The 15,564-nt window shown below is 48.5% G+C and overlaps 2 protein-coding genes across 3 annotated transcripts; one reads left to right on the plus strand and one right to left on the minus strand.

The window, feature by feature from the left end:
* LOC8080017 (galactoside 2-alpha-L-fucosyltransferase) lies at positions 9,720–11,666 on the plus strand. Its single transcript, XM_002436648.2, has 2 exons — positions 9,720–10,067; positions 10,221–11,666. The coding sequence occupies exons 1-2, from the start codon at positions 9,800–9,802 to the stop codon at positions 11,630–11,632; spliced, it is 1,680 nt and encodes a 559-aa protein (XP_002436693.1). The 5' UTR covers positions 9,720–9,799; the 3' UTR covers positions 11,633–11,666.
* LOC8080018 (fucosyltransferase 6) lies at positions 11,656–14,925 on the minus strand. 2 transcript variants are annotated; one of them, XM_021449005.1, is made up of 2 exons: positions 13,371–14,925; positions 11,656–13,262 (listed from the first exon to the last, which is right to left on the minus strand). In XM_021449005.1, the coding sequence occupies exons 1-2, from the start codon at positions 13,630–13,632 to the stop codon at positions 11,764–11,766; spliced, it is 1,761 nt and encodes a 586-aa protein (XP_021304680.1). In that variant the 5' UTR covers positions 13,633–14,925; the 3' UTR covers positions 11,656–11,763. The 2 variants fall into 2 exon arrangements, with proteins under 2 accessions (XP_021304680.1, XP_002438040.1); XM_002437995.2 differs by having other exon boundaries at positions 13,358–13,702.

The following is a 15,564-nucleotide window of genomic DNA, read 5'->3' on the forward strand; positions in this document are numbered from 1 at the left end:
TTTTGCTCCTGCATGCATAGATGCTTGCTTCTTGGCAATGGTACTAGGGATGCAAATGGGTGCAGGGGTTTGCCTGCAAGCAGCTAAATCCAGCCTGCAAAAAATCCTTCGCGACACACCTGCGCTTGCCTAGCGGGCTTAAGCGGGAGCAACCAGCAGCAATGCGCCTGGCCGGGTCCCCGTTCATCTCTCGCTGCTCGCGCATGGTGCGGCGCCGCCCGGTAAACGATGGCCATGCCGAGCTGCTAGCTACTAGGGCCACGGCCGCCCTACCTCGCCGAGCACTTGCACAAGACAGTGGTGCGGGGAAAGCAAAGCGAGCTGTGTCCTCTGCACAGGGTCTTCCATCACTCGCAAATCGCAATTGAAAGCAAGCTTCCGCAGCCGTCTGCTGCAAGCCTGCATCTGTCTTGCCAAGACCAGCAGGTAGATGCGGCGCCGCGGCGGGTGGCCTGCAGCCCGCAGGTAGTCCTTCCTGCATCCCTAAATGGTTGGTGGAAAACTGGAAATGAACAAATCCGCAGAAGACACATGGTGATCCACATGTATATTGATGTAAGATTGTGGATGGTTTAGCGTCACTTTTTTTTTTGTTGTTAGAAAGACACAATAGCCCAACGTCGATCGCCGAGTGTCCAGGCAGCCCGTCGAGTCGGCGTCGCAGTGTACACCTTTAGCTGATACAAGATTATGTTACTTCTTTAAATAAAAAATTACCAAAAAAATCATAATTTTGCCATTGTGATTTGGGCTGTTTTTATTTACCCTTAGCCTTAGTGAAATTTAACCGGACCATATCTGTTCATTTAGTATTTGAGTGTTTTTAATGGATTAGAAGAATTCAGAACTTTCAAATTATAAACTTAAAAACATTAAACATATCTAACTTTCTACTTTTCATGCTACATATTTAAAACATTTATACCTCAAATTGAAAACCTTAAGAATCATATAATTCAAAACCTTCTATACCTCCAATTTAAAATTACATATGAAAACCTTTATAGACTAGAACCAGAAACTTTACAAACTTATATATAAAAGCCTCGTACATGCAGCATCTCTGGCTTTTATAATTGAAAATGTAAAAAATCATTCAAAGTATGTACACAAGGCCATGATCAACAAGTTTGTACGTAGAGTATAGAAGGAATCTAAATCACATCTCAGATACTGCATATCAAGGATTTAAAAGCACAAGTGAAGATCTCCTTACTACATATTGCAGAATACAGTACTGGAAGCGAAAAAGAATTAAATTAAAAAGAAATGGAAACCATAAAAAAATAAAAAGAAAAAAGAACCTTCCCCTTTCAGTCTCGGTTCTCTGGCCTGGGACTAGGGGGACCTTGTCTTATGAGCCGTAATATTTCAGCAAACTAACAATGTTTTTCTTTCATAATAAACTAGAAAACAGTACTTTCACCCATCACTTTTTAGCAAATCGAACAGAGCCTAAAAGGGGTTCCCAACTGGGACTACAGAAGGTTTCCAACTAGGACTATAGCCCCTTTCTGCACTAGTGTCCCTTAGAAAATCAATTATGGTCAATATATACATGGGTCTGTTAAGAATATGTGTTAGCTGTGTCTAGGTTTAGCGTATGCTATCTAGATTGTTGTACAAGATAGGTTTGTTAGATCTAGATAGATTTGGTTTGTTATCTTTGTTGTAATCCTAACAACCTGTACACGCCACCACGGGGGCTGTTCCCGTGTATATAAACACGTAACCGAGAGACCCAAAGGGTCATCTTGTTCCACCCAGTTTTACATGGTATCTAGAGCCTATTTCCTAAAGGAACTGATCCATGGCTCAGTCATCCTCCGCTGCGTCTGCATCTCTCTCGCTAGGGTTTCTGCCGGTGACGGAGAAACTCAGCCGCAGCAACTTCGCAATGTGGCGCGCTGAAAGGTCCAAATGGCTAGAGGGGGGGTGAATAGCCTATTTAAAATTTCTACAAACTTCAACTAGACAAGTTGATTAGTAAAACAAAAGGCGACGCTATTCTAGCACTAGCACAACTAAGCTATGCAAGCCACCTACACAAGTCTAGCAAGAAAGCTAAACACAAGTTACAACAAGAAAGCACAACTACAAACTTGCTACACTCCTAAACAAGAAGACTAAACTAAACAAGCTAAACAACTAGCAAGATAAACAAGTAAGTAAAGGAGTAGAGAGTGATTGTTATACCAACGTTGTAGAGTAGAGATATATCCAACCAATCACTCACAATCACAAGAAAGACCTCGGCAAGAGATGACACAAGATTTTTTACCGAGGTTCACTTGCTTCCCGGCAAGCTACTCCTCGTTGTGGCGATACACCCACTTGATGGATCACGAGCTAATTGGCAATCCAAAGCCAAACCCTCAGCGGGTGCCGCACATCCACTCACAAGATGGGGATCCTCCAAGCCACGAGCAATCCACTAGAGTAACCAATTTGCGATCTCCCACGGGGAAGGCTCAAGAACCCCTCACAAATCACTTGGTGAGGCTCGAAACAATCTCCAATCACGAGCTCAACACCACCGCTGCTCCAAGCCGTCTAGGGCGTCGGGAAACACCCAAGAGTAACAAGAAATCCGCAGCAAACTCAAGAATCAAGTGCCACTAAATGCAACTCTCAAAGCAATGCACTTGAATCTCACTCAATCTCACTAGGATTAGCAATCAAGCAAGGAGATGAGTGGAGGGAGTGTTCTCTAGCTCAATGTATGTCTCAAGTAATCAAATGTGCAAGAGAGAACCCCCCAAAGCCGGCCACCAACTATTTATAAGCCCCTCAAAGAAACTAGCCGTTGGCAGATTTCACTGGGCTGAAAACGGGGGCACCGGACGCTACTAAGTGAGCACCGCACGCTCGACTCCCTGCGTCCGGTGCACTGGAGTTGGCCACGTGTCCTCTTTGAATCTCGCGTGTCAGATCCTAACGGCTACCTGCAACACACCGGACGCTCTGCAAGTCCACACCGGACGGACCGGTGCTCACCGGACTCGTGCGCAGAGAGGGTGTCAAACTCGCGACCTCACCGGACGGTCCGGTGCTCACCGGACTCGTGCGCAGAGAGGGTTGCAAAAACCCCTCACACCGGACGCTAACCACCGGACGCTACCAGAGTGCGTCCGGTGCTCAACCCTAGCAGGGTCAAGCACACCGGACGCTGAGGCCAGCGTCCGGTGCCTCCGCACTCAGCGTCCGGTGAGTGTTTCTCAGAGAGAAAAACACTCCCGCGACTTCACTAAATTTCCCACCGGCGCAATAGAAAATATACTCTTATTTTTCTCAAAAGCGTCGACGTGCATGAGGGAGAGAGGAACCCACACCCCTCTCAACCCTAGGAACTCCACCTCCTTTGTAAAAGTGCTAACACCAACAAGTGTCCACCACCAACGTGCATGAGTGTTAGCTTTTCGCAAACATTTTCCCAAAGGAGTTAGGTTAGCACTTTACTAGATCCTAATGCAAAAGCTCAAGATATGGACCTAGTAGCACTTGATTCGAGAGATGACCATGATTTCCCCTCTTGATAGTCGGCTATCTATCCTAAACCCGGTCAATCACTTCTCTACTCATCTTAGACCGGCGAAAGTAAAACCCTATGTTTATACCTTTGCCTTGATAACTTTGCTCCCCGTCTATCATCATGATCTCCACATCAAGCTTCATCTCTTTGTAGTCATGTGGCCATCTTTCCATGCCACCATGCACCTTCATCACATGTGTTGCTATGCCTAACTCAAATCACTTAAACACAAGGCATTAGCAACTTGGTGTCATTAATTACGAAAACCAAACTTGGGCTTTCACGCGCCCAGGTCGAGTCGGCCATCAGGGGTGCGCAGCTTGGTCGCTTCATCAAAGCCTCAGCCAAGCCTCCGTCGGAGTTCCTGGAAACCGAAGGAAAGACAGCAAAGGAAGGAAAGGTCGTCGATCCGCTGCCCAATCCTGAGTATGAGGAGTGGATGGCAAAGGACCAGACGGTCCTGAGCTATCTGTTCAGCTCTCTCACCAAGGAGATCTTCGCACAGGTCTCATCAGCTAGGACCGCAGCCGAACTTTGGGCTGCCATTGAGGGCTTGAATGCCTCTCAATCCCGTGCTCGTGTGATAAGCACGCGCATGGCCCTGGCGACGACATCGAAGGGGACGTCTTCAATCGTCGACTACTTCACCAAGATGAAGGGGCTTGCTGAAGAGATGGCTTCGGCAGGCCGGAAACTAGAAGATGAAGAGCTGGTGTCGTATATCCTCACCGGGCTCGATCTGGAATACAACCATGTTGTCTCTGCAGTTGCAGCCAGGGTTGAGCCTATCACAGTTGGTGAACTCTACACCCAGCTGGTTAGTTTTGAGCAGCGCATGGAGCTGCATGGTGGGGGATCCAACGCCTCTGCAAACATGGCGTCCAAAGGAGGCCGCAATGGCGGTAACCCATCTCGTGGTCGCAATGGCGGTCGCGGTCGCGGTGGACGTGGAGGCTTCGGTCGCGGCGGAGGCCGTGGCCAAGGAAATTTTCAGCAAGGAGTCTTCTGTCAACTGTGTTCCAAGGAGGGACACACGGTCATTCGCTGCTTCAAGAGGTTCGACACCACGTTCACCGGCGCCCCACAGAAGAATGCAACATCAGCGGTGACATCGTACGGAGTCGACACAAATTGGTACGTCGATTCCGGTGCCACCGACCATGTGACAAGCGAGCTTGAGAAGCTCACTGTTCGGGACAAGTATGGAGGCCACGATCAAGTTCACTCCGCCAGTGGGGCAGGTATGGAGATAAATCATATTGGTTCTAGTATTTTGCGTACCCCAACTAGTAATATTCGTCTTCGCAAAATTCTTCATGTGCCTCAAGCTAGCAAGAATTTGCTCTCTGTTCATCGCCTTGCATGTGACAATAATGCTTTTCTAGAATTTCATCCACATCACTTTCTTATTAAGGAACAGGGAATGAGGAAGACTCTGCTCAGAGGCAGATGTGAAAGGGGTCTTTATCCGTTGAAGTCAAATCCATCCAAGCAGAGTCCAAATAAACAAGCGCTTGCTGCCGTCAAGCCGTCTACTACTCTATGGCATCATAGATTAGGCCATGCGTCTACTCCTGTAGTTCAGCAGGTTCTAAGTCGCCATAGGCTTCCTTTTGTTAGAGATCAAAATAAAAACAATGTCTGTGATGCATGTCAGAAGGGCAAAAGTCATCAATTGCCCTATCCAAGGTCAACTAGTGTGTCTACTAGTCCCTTGGAACTTGTGTTTTCGGACGTATGGGGACCTGCTCCCTCTTCCATTGGAATAAATTCATATTATGTTAGTTTTATTGATGATTACAGTAAATTTACTTGGATATACTTTCTCCGTCATAAATCTGAAGTTTTTCAATGCTTCTGTAATTTTCAGCAGCTAGTTGAACGCCAATTTTCCCGAAAAATTCTTGCTATGCAAAGTGATTGGGGGGGGGTGAGTATCAGTCACTAAACTCATTTTTTAATCGAGTTGGCATAGCACATCATGTCTCGTGCCCCCATGCACATCAACAAAATGGGTCTGCTGAAAGGAAACATCGCCACATAGTAGAAGTCGGGTTATCTCAGCTCGCCCACGCCTCCATGCCTCTTAAATTTTGGGATGAAGCTTTTGCTACTGCTGTTTTTGTTATCAATAGGCTTCCTTCCAAGGTTATCCACAATGAAACCCCCCATGAACGTCTTTTCCACCAACAACCTGACTACTGTTCCCTACGAACTTTTGGCTGTGCCTGTTGGCCGAACTTGAGACCCTACAATACACAAAAGTTAGCCTTCCGCTCTAAACAATGTGTTTTCCCAGGCTACAGTAATCTTCACAAGGGTTTTAAGTGTCTAGATCCATCTGTTGGTCGGGTTTACATCTCTCGGGATGTCATTTTTGATGAGCATCTTTTTCCCTTCGCCAAACTCCATCCCAATGCTGGTGCTCTTCTTAGAAAGGAGCTGGCAGTCCTTCCTGATGCGTTAACCAATCCTACTACTAGTCTTGGGGACGCATTTTCACTAGATCAATGTGATAATTCTCCAGCTAATGCTCACGGCACAGGCCGAAGTTCTTCTCTGGGTACTGCAGGATCTCATCATGGTGCTGCTGGTGAAAGCATTGGTGTTCATAACCAAAGATCAGTCTTGCAAGATCGTCATTTTATGTGTCGCATTCTAGGAGGCAATCTCGGCGCAGGAACCGAGGCTGATTCGCCCGGCGATAGTGGATCAGCACCAGGATCGGCGCCAATCCCCCTTGATGAGCTGACGGGATCTTCTGCGGTTGCTACACTATCACATGAGACTCCACCAGCGATCTCGATGCCACAGGCGGATCCGAGCGCCGGGAGACAGCCTGAACCCGGATCCTCTTCGTCAGGCATTGCTTCTCTCGGATCCTCTGTGCCTGACGTGCCTGCAGCTGAGTCTACACGCCCGGTTACACGACTTCAACATGGTATACGAAAACCAAAAATTTATACTGACGGCACTGTTAGATGGAGTATGTTGGCAGCATCTGCAGGTGAACCAAGCACGGTAGGTGAGGCCTTTCAAGATCCAAGGTGGACAGCAGCCATGGATAGTGAGCATAGTGCTCTGTTGAAGAACAAAACTTGGCATCTTGTTCCTCCTCCGAAAGGCAAGAATATTATTGATTGTAAGTGGGTGTATAAAATTAAGAAAAAGGCAGATGGTACAATAGACAGATATAAAGCACGCTTAGTAGCCAAGGGCTATAAGCAGCGTTATGGCATAGACTATGAGGATACCTTCAGTCCTGTAGTTAAAGCTGCTACTATTCGACTTATACTCTCTGTTGCAGTTTCAAGAGGTTGGTCGCTGAGACAACTTGATGTTCAAAATGTGTTTCTCCATGGTGTATTGGAAGAAGAGGTGTTTATGCGACAACCACCAGGATATACAGATAAGTCTCGTCCAAACTTCGTATGCAAACTTGACAAGGCTATTTATGGTCTCAAGCAAGCACCACGTGCCTGGTATGCGCGGCTGTGTGGGAAACTTGAAGCTCTGGGGTTCAGATCCTCCAAGGCAGATACATCTTTATTTTACTTCAATAAAGGAAGGACTATAATATTTGTGTTGGTTTATGTGGATGACATAATTGTGGCTAGTTCATCACAAGAAGCCACGGATGCCTTGTTGAAGGACTTGGAAAAGGAGTTTGCCCTGAAGGATCTTGGTGAACTACATTATTTTCTGGGAATCGAAGTCAAAAGGAGCTCAGACGGATTGATCTTGTCACAAGAAAAATATGCTGAAGATGTCATCAAGCGGTCCAGTATGGCTCACAGCAAACCGGTTAAGACACCGCTCTCTACCGTTGATAAGCTCAGTGCGACTCAGGGAGAAAAGCTGGGGCCTGATGACTCCACAAAATACAGAAGCATTGTTGGAGCTTTGCAGTACTTAACACTTACTCGGCCGGATGTATCCTTTGCAGTTAATAAAGTATGCCAGTTTCTTCATGCTCCTACTACTCAGCATTGGAGTGCAGTCAAGAGAATACTTCGATACATTCATGGGACACTGAAGCTGGGTCTCAACATCAGACGGTCAAGCTCCATGGTGGTGAGCGCATTTTCAGATGCGGATTGGGCCGGATGTGTTGATGATCTCGCTCAACCGGAAGTTTTGCCGTATTCCTTGGCTGCAACTTGATATCCTGGTGTGCAAGAAAACAGCCAACAGTAAGTCGTTCAAGTACGGAAGCTGAATACAAAGCACTTGCTAATGCCACAACAGAAATGATGTGGGTTCAAAAGTTGATGACTGAATTGAAGATTGAACATCCACCGGTGGCACGTTTATGGTGTGATAATTTAGGAGCTACCTATCTCTGTGCAAATCCTGTGTTCCATGCAAGAACAAAACACATAGAGATTGATTTTCACTTTGTCAGGGAAAGGGTGGCTCAGAAATTGTTAAGTATTCGATTCATCAATTCTGCTGATCAGTTGGCTGATGGATTTACGAAACCATTGACGCTGGTCAAGTTAGTACAGTTTAGAAACAATCTTAATCTTGTTACCGGTTAAGATTGAGGAGGGGTGTTAAGAATATGTGTTAGCTGTGTCTAGGTTCAGCATATGCTATCTAGATTGTTGTACAAGATAGGTTTGTTAGATCTAGATAGATTTGGTTTGTTATCTTTGTTGTAATCCTAACAACCAGTACACGCCACCACGGGGGCTGTTCCCGTGTATATAAACACGTAACCGAGAGCCCCAAAGGGTCATCTCGTTCCACCCAGTTTTACGGGGTCATCATGTGCCTAATTTAATTTTAAATCAGATATCATAGAAGGCTATAATAAAAAAAACAATAACTTAGAAATTTATCCACAAGTTAGTGAAACTACCAGTGTGTTGGGGAACAATGAGCTAGCATGCATCTCAAAACCTCCTTTCGGAAAAACAAGTCATTCTGATTTTGTCCAAAATCAAAGTATCATAGGTCATTCTTACTATTATTTGTTAATCTAAGGCTCCTTTTCGTCATGCACATTAATCCTCAATGAGGCATTTTATATTCTAGAAATTCTAAGACAAATTGTTTAATATTTCCTTTTTATAAAACACAAAAATGTAGATGTTTTAATTTCATATATGTATGCGCAATCACAGCCTATGACTGGATGGCCTAATAAAAAATTATAGCCTTAAATAGGAATATTCGTGCTTAGTCAGATATCAAATACAAATTAACATTTTCACTAAAAAGATATTCTCTCCGTCTTATAATATAGCGTATACGAGCTTTCAAAAATTATATTCAAATATAAGGGGTTTAGGGGATAGAAAATAATTTGGTAGAAAATATTAACCAATCATCATTAATCATTAATCATACTAATGACAGGGCATGATTAGAAAATAAAGTCTTTAGAATGCAGGAAGTATAACCAACTAGGACAATTATCTTAGAGTTATTGTTTTGAGCACTTCGGTTTGAACTAGGTCAAATGCTTTTTCAAGGCAAGACATTTTTTTAAAAAAAAAAGACATAACCAGCTGCCAGATCATGAAGTTTGTAAAGTCGTCACAAAATCCAGAAAAACGTTAGCACTACCACGGGTAGCAAACAGGACGTCGTTACAAATGGCGGTCATGCAGTTCTTTTGCATCTTTTGGATAGCCAAATAATGCTACGATTGGTTTTTGAGTGGGTTTGGTTTTATATGAGAGAATGGTCTGATTCCAGTAGTGAAGCTAAATTAAATTTGAGGGAGATGCGCTTTCTTTATGGGTGTAAATTTTTATAATTTATTAGTGCAAATATGATGAAAATTTAACATTTATTATTGTTTTTTTATTTTCTTTCCCTGAGTGCGGCAGCACTAGGGTACATGTAGCCCAAGTGCCCAACCCATATCTGGTTCTCTTGGGTTCAAAGAGATGAAACCCGATCTTTTCCATTATCTAAAAAAAAATTATTACACTGGTAGCAAATGCTCTGATGCCTTCAGCTACTTCCGCTGCAGCAGCTGCATGCAGTGCTCAGCAGCTTAATTGTGTGCAGCCCAAGCACAGCCCATTAGTTTGAAACATAATCGTCGCTACCAATCCGTCAGTCTTGTGTAATCTCAAAAAACTGTGTGACACATTTCCTTTGTTTTGTTTATTCACATATATATTCATCTTCCTTTTATTAGTTCCTTTCCAAATAAAAGAGGCCATCATGCCTAATCTCTTGCAAGTCTTATTTTAGAAATGGGATCTCGGGACCCCGAGAAGAACGCATCGCCCGCCAGGCCCGATAACAATGGCCTTGGAGGGCGTGGTCGGCATTGGCATAGCCAAGCGGCCATCACTGCAATGCCTGGACGCCGTGGAGAACGCGGCCCGACGTGCCGAGCCAGACGAGCGTACGGTGGAGCAGAGCACAACGCCATGGATGATCGCGAGGAAGAAGGTCACAGCGCTCGCCGTCTGCCTCGTCGCGTTGCCCGTCCTGATGACCACGGTTAGCCGGCGGGACTCGCCGTGGACGCCCGCGTCCTTTTGGCCGCTGGCGACATTCGCGCGGCAAGGTAATAATGTAGTAATCCACACACTCTTCATCTATCACATCCTCTGACTATCGTATGGCATGGTGTTAGATCTTCTGACTCGCGGTGCTTTGAAACGATTTCGATTGAAAAGAGCTCTAATCTACCTTCCCCGCGTGCGAAAATTCGATGCAGAGAAGCTCCTCGGCGGCCTGCTCGTGCCGGGGTTCGACGAGCGGTCATGCCTCAGCCGGTACCAGTCAGCGTTCTACCGCAAGAACCTGACGCGGTCGCCGTCCGCGCACCTCATCAAGCGGCTGCGCCAGCACGAGGCGCTGCAGCGCCGGTGTGGGCCGGGCACCGAGGCGTACAGGGCGGCGGCCGCGCGGCTCAGGTCCTGGCGCCGCAACGGCACCGACGTCGACGCCGCCTGCAGGTACCTCGTGCTGGTGCCGTACAGGGGCCTCGGGAACAGGATCCTGGCCGTGGCGTCGGCGTTCCTCTACGCCGTGCTCACCGACCGCGTCCTGCTCCTCGACGGGAACACGTCGACGGGCGAAATCTTCTGCGAGCCGTTCCCGGGGACCTCGTGGCTGCTGCCGCTGAACTTCCCCATCAGCAACCTCCAGAACCTGACGGGCGACGTGCGGGAGAGCTACAGGAACCTGGTGCGGAACGATAGCGCGGCGGCGTCGCTGGCGTCCAGGCTCCCGTACGTGTTCGTGGACCTCGACCATTCCTGCACCTACCACGACAAGCTCTTCTTCTGCGACGACGAGCGGCCGTTCCTCCGCCGCGCGCCGTGGCTGGTGATGAGGACGGACGGCTACTTCGTGCCGGCGCTGTTCCTGAACCCGGCGCACCAGGACGAGCTCCACAGGATGTTCCCTCGGAAGGACTCGGTGTTCTACCTGCTGGCGCACTACCTGTTCCACCCGACGAACAAAGTTTGGGGACTCATCACGAGGTTCCACAGCTCGTACCTGAGGGACTCGGACGAAAGGCTGGGCATCCAGGTGAGGGTGTTCGACGGGGACACGCCGTTCCAGCACATCTTGGAGCAGATCCTCGCCTGCACGTCGCAAGAGCACCTGCTCCCCGACGTGGTCACGCAAGAACCGCCCCGCCCGTCGACGGCCGGTGCGCGGTCCAAGGCCGTCCTGATGACCGGCCTGAGCTCGTGGTACTACGAGAACATCCGGTGGAAGTACTGGCAGTCGGCGACGGCCACCGGCGAGGTCGTGAGCGTGTACCAGCCGAGCCACGAGGAGCACCAGCTCTCCGGCTACACGACGCACGACATGAAGGCGGTGGCGGAGATGTACCTCCTGGGCATGACGGACAAGATCGTCACCAGCGGCTGGTCGACGTTCGGCTACGTCGGCCACGGCCTCGGTGGGCTCACGCCGTGGATCATGTTCAGGCCTGAGAACCACACCACGCCTTACCCGCCGTGCCGGCGGGCCAAGTCGATGGAGCCGTGCATGCACGGGCCGCCGTTCTACGACTGCAGGGCGAAGCACGGTGCCGACACGGGAAAGCTGGTGCCACATGTCCAGCACTGTGAAGACATGAGCTGGGGGCTGAAACTTGTTCACCCCGAGTGAAAACAACAATAATGAAAAGAATATTTTCCTTTTCCATGACTCGAATTGTGCTATTTATTTGGCTCTGTTCATTTTCACAAATGTACAGATAGTACCATTGCGAAGAAGCAAGCATCTATGCAGGAGCGAAATCAATCGAACAGCTTGAGGCCGAGGCCCACATCTTCGCAGTGTCGCAGGAATGGCAGATGCGCCACCGGGTCAACATCCTGTTCCGCCCGGCAGACGAGCGACGGCAGCGAGTGCAGGCATGGCTCCACCGACGCTGGCCTCACGCAAGCCACGGCGGCCCTGTTCGTGGTCCGGTCCGGCAGCATCAGCAGCCATGGTCGCAGCCCGGCCAGCGAGTGCGCGACGTAGCCGAACGTCGAGAACCCCGTGGTCACCAACCTGTCGGAGTAGCTGAGCAGGAAGATCTCGGCAAGGGCGCGCTCGTTGTGCGCGCGCGCCTCCGTGTGCTGGTCCTGGTCGTGGCTCGGCTGGTACACCGTGACAACCTCGCCGGTCGCCGTCGCGTTGGTGTAGTACACGCTGTGCAGCTTGTCGTAGTACTCCGGCTTCAGGGAGACCACCAGCACGGCCTTGACCTTGGCCGCCGTGCCGTTGGACGGCCGGGCACCCGGCTCGCTGGTGTCGGTCACTTGTGGCAGGAGGCCATGCTCCCGCGTGCACCGGGTGATCTGCTCGTACATGATCTCGAACGTGAGTGGAAGGAACGGCGCGAGGCGGACCTGGATGCCGAGACGCTCGTCGGCGCCGGCGAGGTAGCCGTCGTAGAACCTCTCCACGATCCCCCACGCTCGGTTCCCGGGGTGGAGGAGATACCTGCCGAGGTGGTGGAACACGGACGCCTTCGCCGGGAACATGAGGTCCAGCTCGGCCCGGTACATGGGCACGAGGAACAGCGCCACGGCGAAGTAGCTGTCTGACCGGAGCACCATCCAGTTGAACCTGTCGAGCACGCGGTGGTCCTCCTCGCAGAACGTGTGGTTCTGGAGCCGGAGCTGTATCTGCTCCAGGTGGAAGTAGACGAAGGGCGGCAGCGCGCTGGCGTCGTCGCCGTCGCCGCCGTCGTAGCGGACGACGTTGTTCTCAAGCATGCGCTGGTAGCTGTCATTTGAGCCGACCCAGAAGCCGTCCTGCTTGTAGGGGAAGTCCGGCGGCAGGATCCACGAGGTCCCCGGGAACGGCTCGCAGAAGAGCCCCTCCATCTCGGAGGGTTCGTGGACGAGGAGGACGCGGCCGGTGAGCAGCGCGTAGAGGAAGGTGGAGACGACGCTGAGCATCCGGTTGCCTAGGCCCTGGATGGGGAACCACACCACGTACCTGCATTCGGCGCGGTCGCCGTTGCGGCCGGACATGAGCTGCGCCATGGCCTCGCGGTGGTTCGCGGTGCCAGGTCCGCACCGCCGATGGTTCGACTCGTACTGCCTCAGCTTCTGGACGAGGTAAGGGGACACCGGGAACGGCGACGGCGACGGCGTCTTCCATCGCTTCGAAGCCTCGTACCGGCTGAGGCACGTCGCCGCGTCGAAGTCTGGCGAGAGAAGCCCGCCGAGGAGCCGATCGTGGAGAGTGTCGCGGTCCATTGTCGTCTCCGGGGACGAGGACGAGGACGCATTGCCGGAGCCTGCGATTTGGCAAACGAAAATGGAAGCGTGAGACACGGTTCATTACCGTGGAAAAGATGCGTGTAGATAAGAGATCAGAAGAAGGAGCATGTACTCTGCTGCCGAACCAGGGAGTCGCCGGCGATGGAGGCGACGGCTCGGTCGCCGAAGAGGAAGAACAGGAGCAGCAGCGGCAACGAGAGCAAGAAGACGGCAGTGACAGTGCCCGGAACGGTTGGCCGGCGTTTCTCTGCCTCCGGCAGATCTCGCTCGCCTTTGATCGCCCTGGCGGAATCCATGGCACGCCAACGCTACCCCTTGCCGATGTCTAGTGCAGGTTTCTTTTGTTCTGGAATCTGGACACCGGCCAGTTATCGAGAGGTCAACCATGGTAAGGAATTAATTTCTTAGCTGTTAGATCCTTGGATATAGAAATGGTATCATGGGTGCGACCGCCCTAGCTATGGCCCCACCTCTTCCTCTCATGTTCCAAATGGTTGCTACCCGTCGGTCGTTGGCCATCCCACAACCAAGGCCCGCCCCGCTTGTCCGTGCCGCCTGCTGACCGGCACATGGCCGTGGAGGTGCGTCTTTCATGCACTACCCCTAGCTACGTGTGGCCATGGAAGAGTGAGATGAACTCGGTGAGGGAGGGAAGAAGACAAATTAATCTGCCCAAGACATATGGGCACCACATATCATGATGCATACGTATAAGGGATGATTTTTGAGTAATCTGTTATAGGCTTATAGCTCTGCACTCCATCCCCTTAAATTGCTTTTACGAGATCTTCAACAACTGATTATAAGGGAGGGGAGATAGGATATCTAATGAAGTTGCTCAGGCCTGATTATAAGGGAGAGGAGATAGTTCATTTTGATGAAGTTGCTCTGGCCTGAACCATTACTACCCCGTAAGAATATGAAGCTTCCAGCAAAGAACTCCAATTCGTGGTAGATAAAAATGACCAAGCTTGGTACCCGTAAACCAGGAGCCGGATAAGTAGATTGCTTCTTAGAAAGCTGACACTCGGGTAATGCCTCACAGCTCACCGAAGAATTGAAGCCAGGAAAGTCATATGACTGAAAGTACTGTAGCTGATTTATTATAAGAGAAAAACACTATTGACTGAGACAAGCGAACGGAGAAAACTAGTCGAATTTGAAATCAGGTGCTATACTTTACAAATCAGTACTGGCCCAAGAAATTCTGTATGTTGACTTGCAGTTGTCTCTTGACTCCTCTAAGATCGGAAAGCGTGTGAAAACATCAAAACAACGTAGAGTACTGGTACCAAGAAGTAATGAAATCTGTGCCGATCGTATCCCCGTCTATCCTTCCGTGCCACAAACATAAATTGCACTCAATGCAGAAAGAGGAACCAAACCAGCAAATGGTTTGAGTTCACTTTTGGATCCAGATCCAGATGGTGTAAGTACCAAGTGCAACTCCTCGTGACAAATGGCAGCCAAAAGCAGTGAAATACAGATTTTGGGGAATGCAAATATATCACGCCTGCCGTCCTCTCTAAAAATATAGGAATATCACGCCTACCAAAAGCACTCAGGTAAGGCCTTGTTTAGATGCACTAAAAAACTCAAAAGTTTACAAAATTCACCATCACATCCAATCTTGAGTCACATGTATGAAGCATTAAATATAGATAAAAAATAACTAATTACACAGTTTACCTATAAATCGCAAGACGAATTTTTTAAGCTTAGTTAATCCATGATCGGATAATGTTTGTCAAAAACAAATGAAAATACTAAAGTGTCAAAATCCAAAAAAAATTATAAAATAGACACTGTAGCACTTTCGTTTGTATTTGACAAATATTGTTCAATCATAAACTAACTAGGCTCAAAAGATTTGTCTCGCAAATTACAGATAAACTATGCAATTAGTTATTTTTTTATCTATATTTAATGCTCTATGTGCTGCAAGATTCAATGTGTCAGAAAATCTGAAAATTTTTGCAAATTTTTTTTAAGGAGCTAAACAAGGCCTTAAAACTATCCCCAAAAATGTCTACGTCTAAAGATCTACTCCCTCCGTTCCAAATTATAAGTCAATCCAAGAGTCAAAGCATTTTCAAGTTTGACCAAAAATATAGAGAGAAATATAAAGATTTATATCATAAAATAGTGTAATAGGTACACTATGAAAATATAACTAACAAAAAATCTAATGATACTTGGTTGGTACCAAAAATATTATTATTTTGCTATATAAATTTAGTCAAACTTGAAAAAACTTTGACTCTCCAAGATTTTTGGAATGACTTATAATTTGAAACGGAGTGCTGAATAATTTTTTTT

This window comes from Sorghum bicolor, chromosome 10 (genome assembly GCF_000003195.3).
Source record: "Sorghum bicolor cultivar BTx623 chromosome 10, Sorghum_bicolor_NCBIv3, whole genome shotgun sequence".
Classification (NCBI taxonomy): domain Eukaryota; kingdom Viridiplantae; phylum Streptophyta; class Magnoliopsida; order Poales; family Poaceae; genus Sorghum; species Sorghum bicolor.

Excerpts from the sequence above, each read along its gene's own strand:
- LOC8080017 (XM_002436648.2), top strand. The coding sequence starts at position 9,800 with ATGGCCTTGGAGGGCGTGGTCGGCATTGGCATAGCCAAGCGGCCATCA. Across the intron at positions 10,068-10,220 it reads GGCGACATTCGCGCGGCAAG|AGAAGCTCCTCGGCGGCCTG; the intron begins GTAATAATGTAG and ends AATTCGATGCAG.
- LOC8080018 (XM_021449005.1), bottom strand. The coding sequence starts at position 13,632 with ATGGTTGACCTCTCGATAACTGGCCGGTGTCCAGATTCCAGAACAAAA. Across the intron at positions 13,263-13,370 it reads CCATCGCCGGCGACTCCCTG|GCTCCGGCAATGCGTCCTCG; the intron begins GTTCGGCAGCAG and ends GCCAAATCGCAG.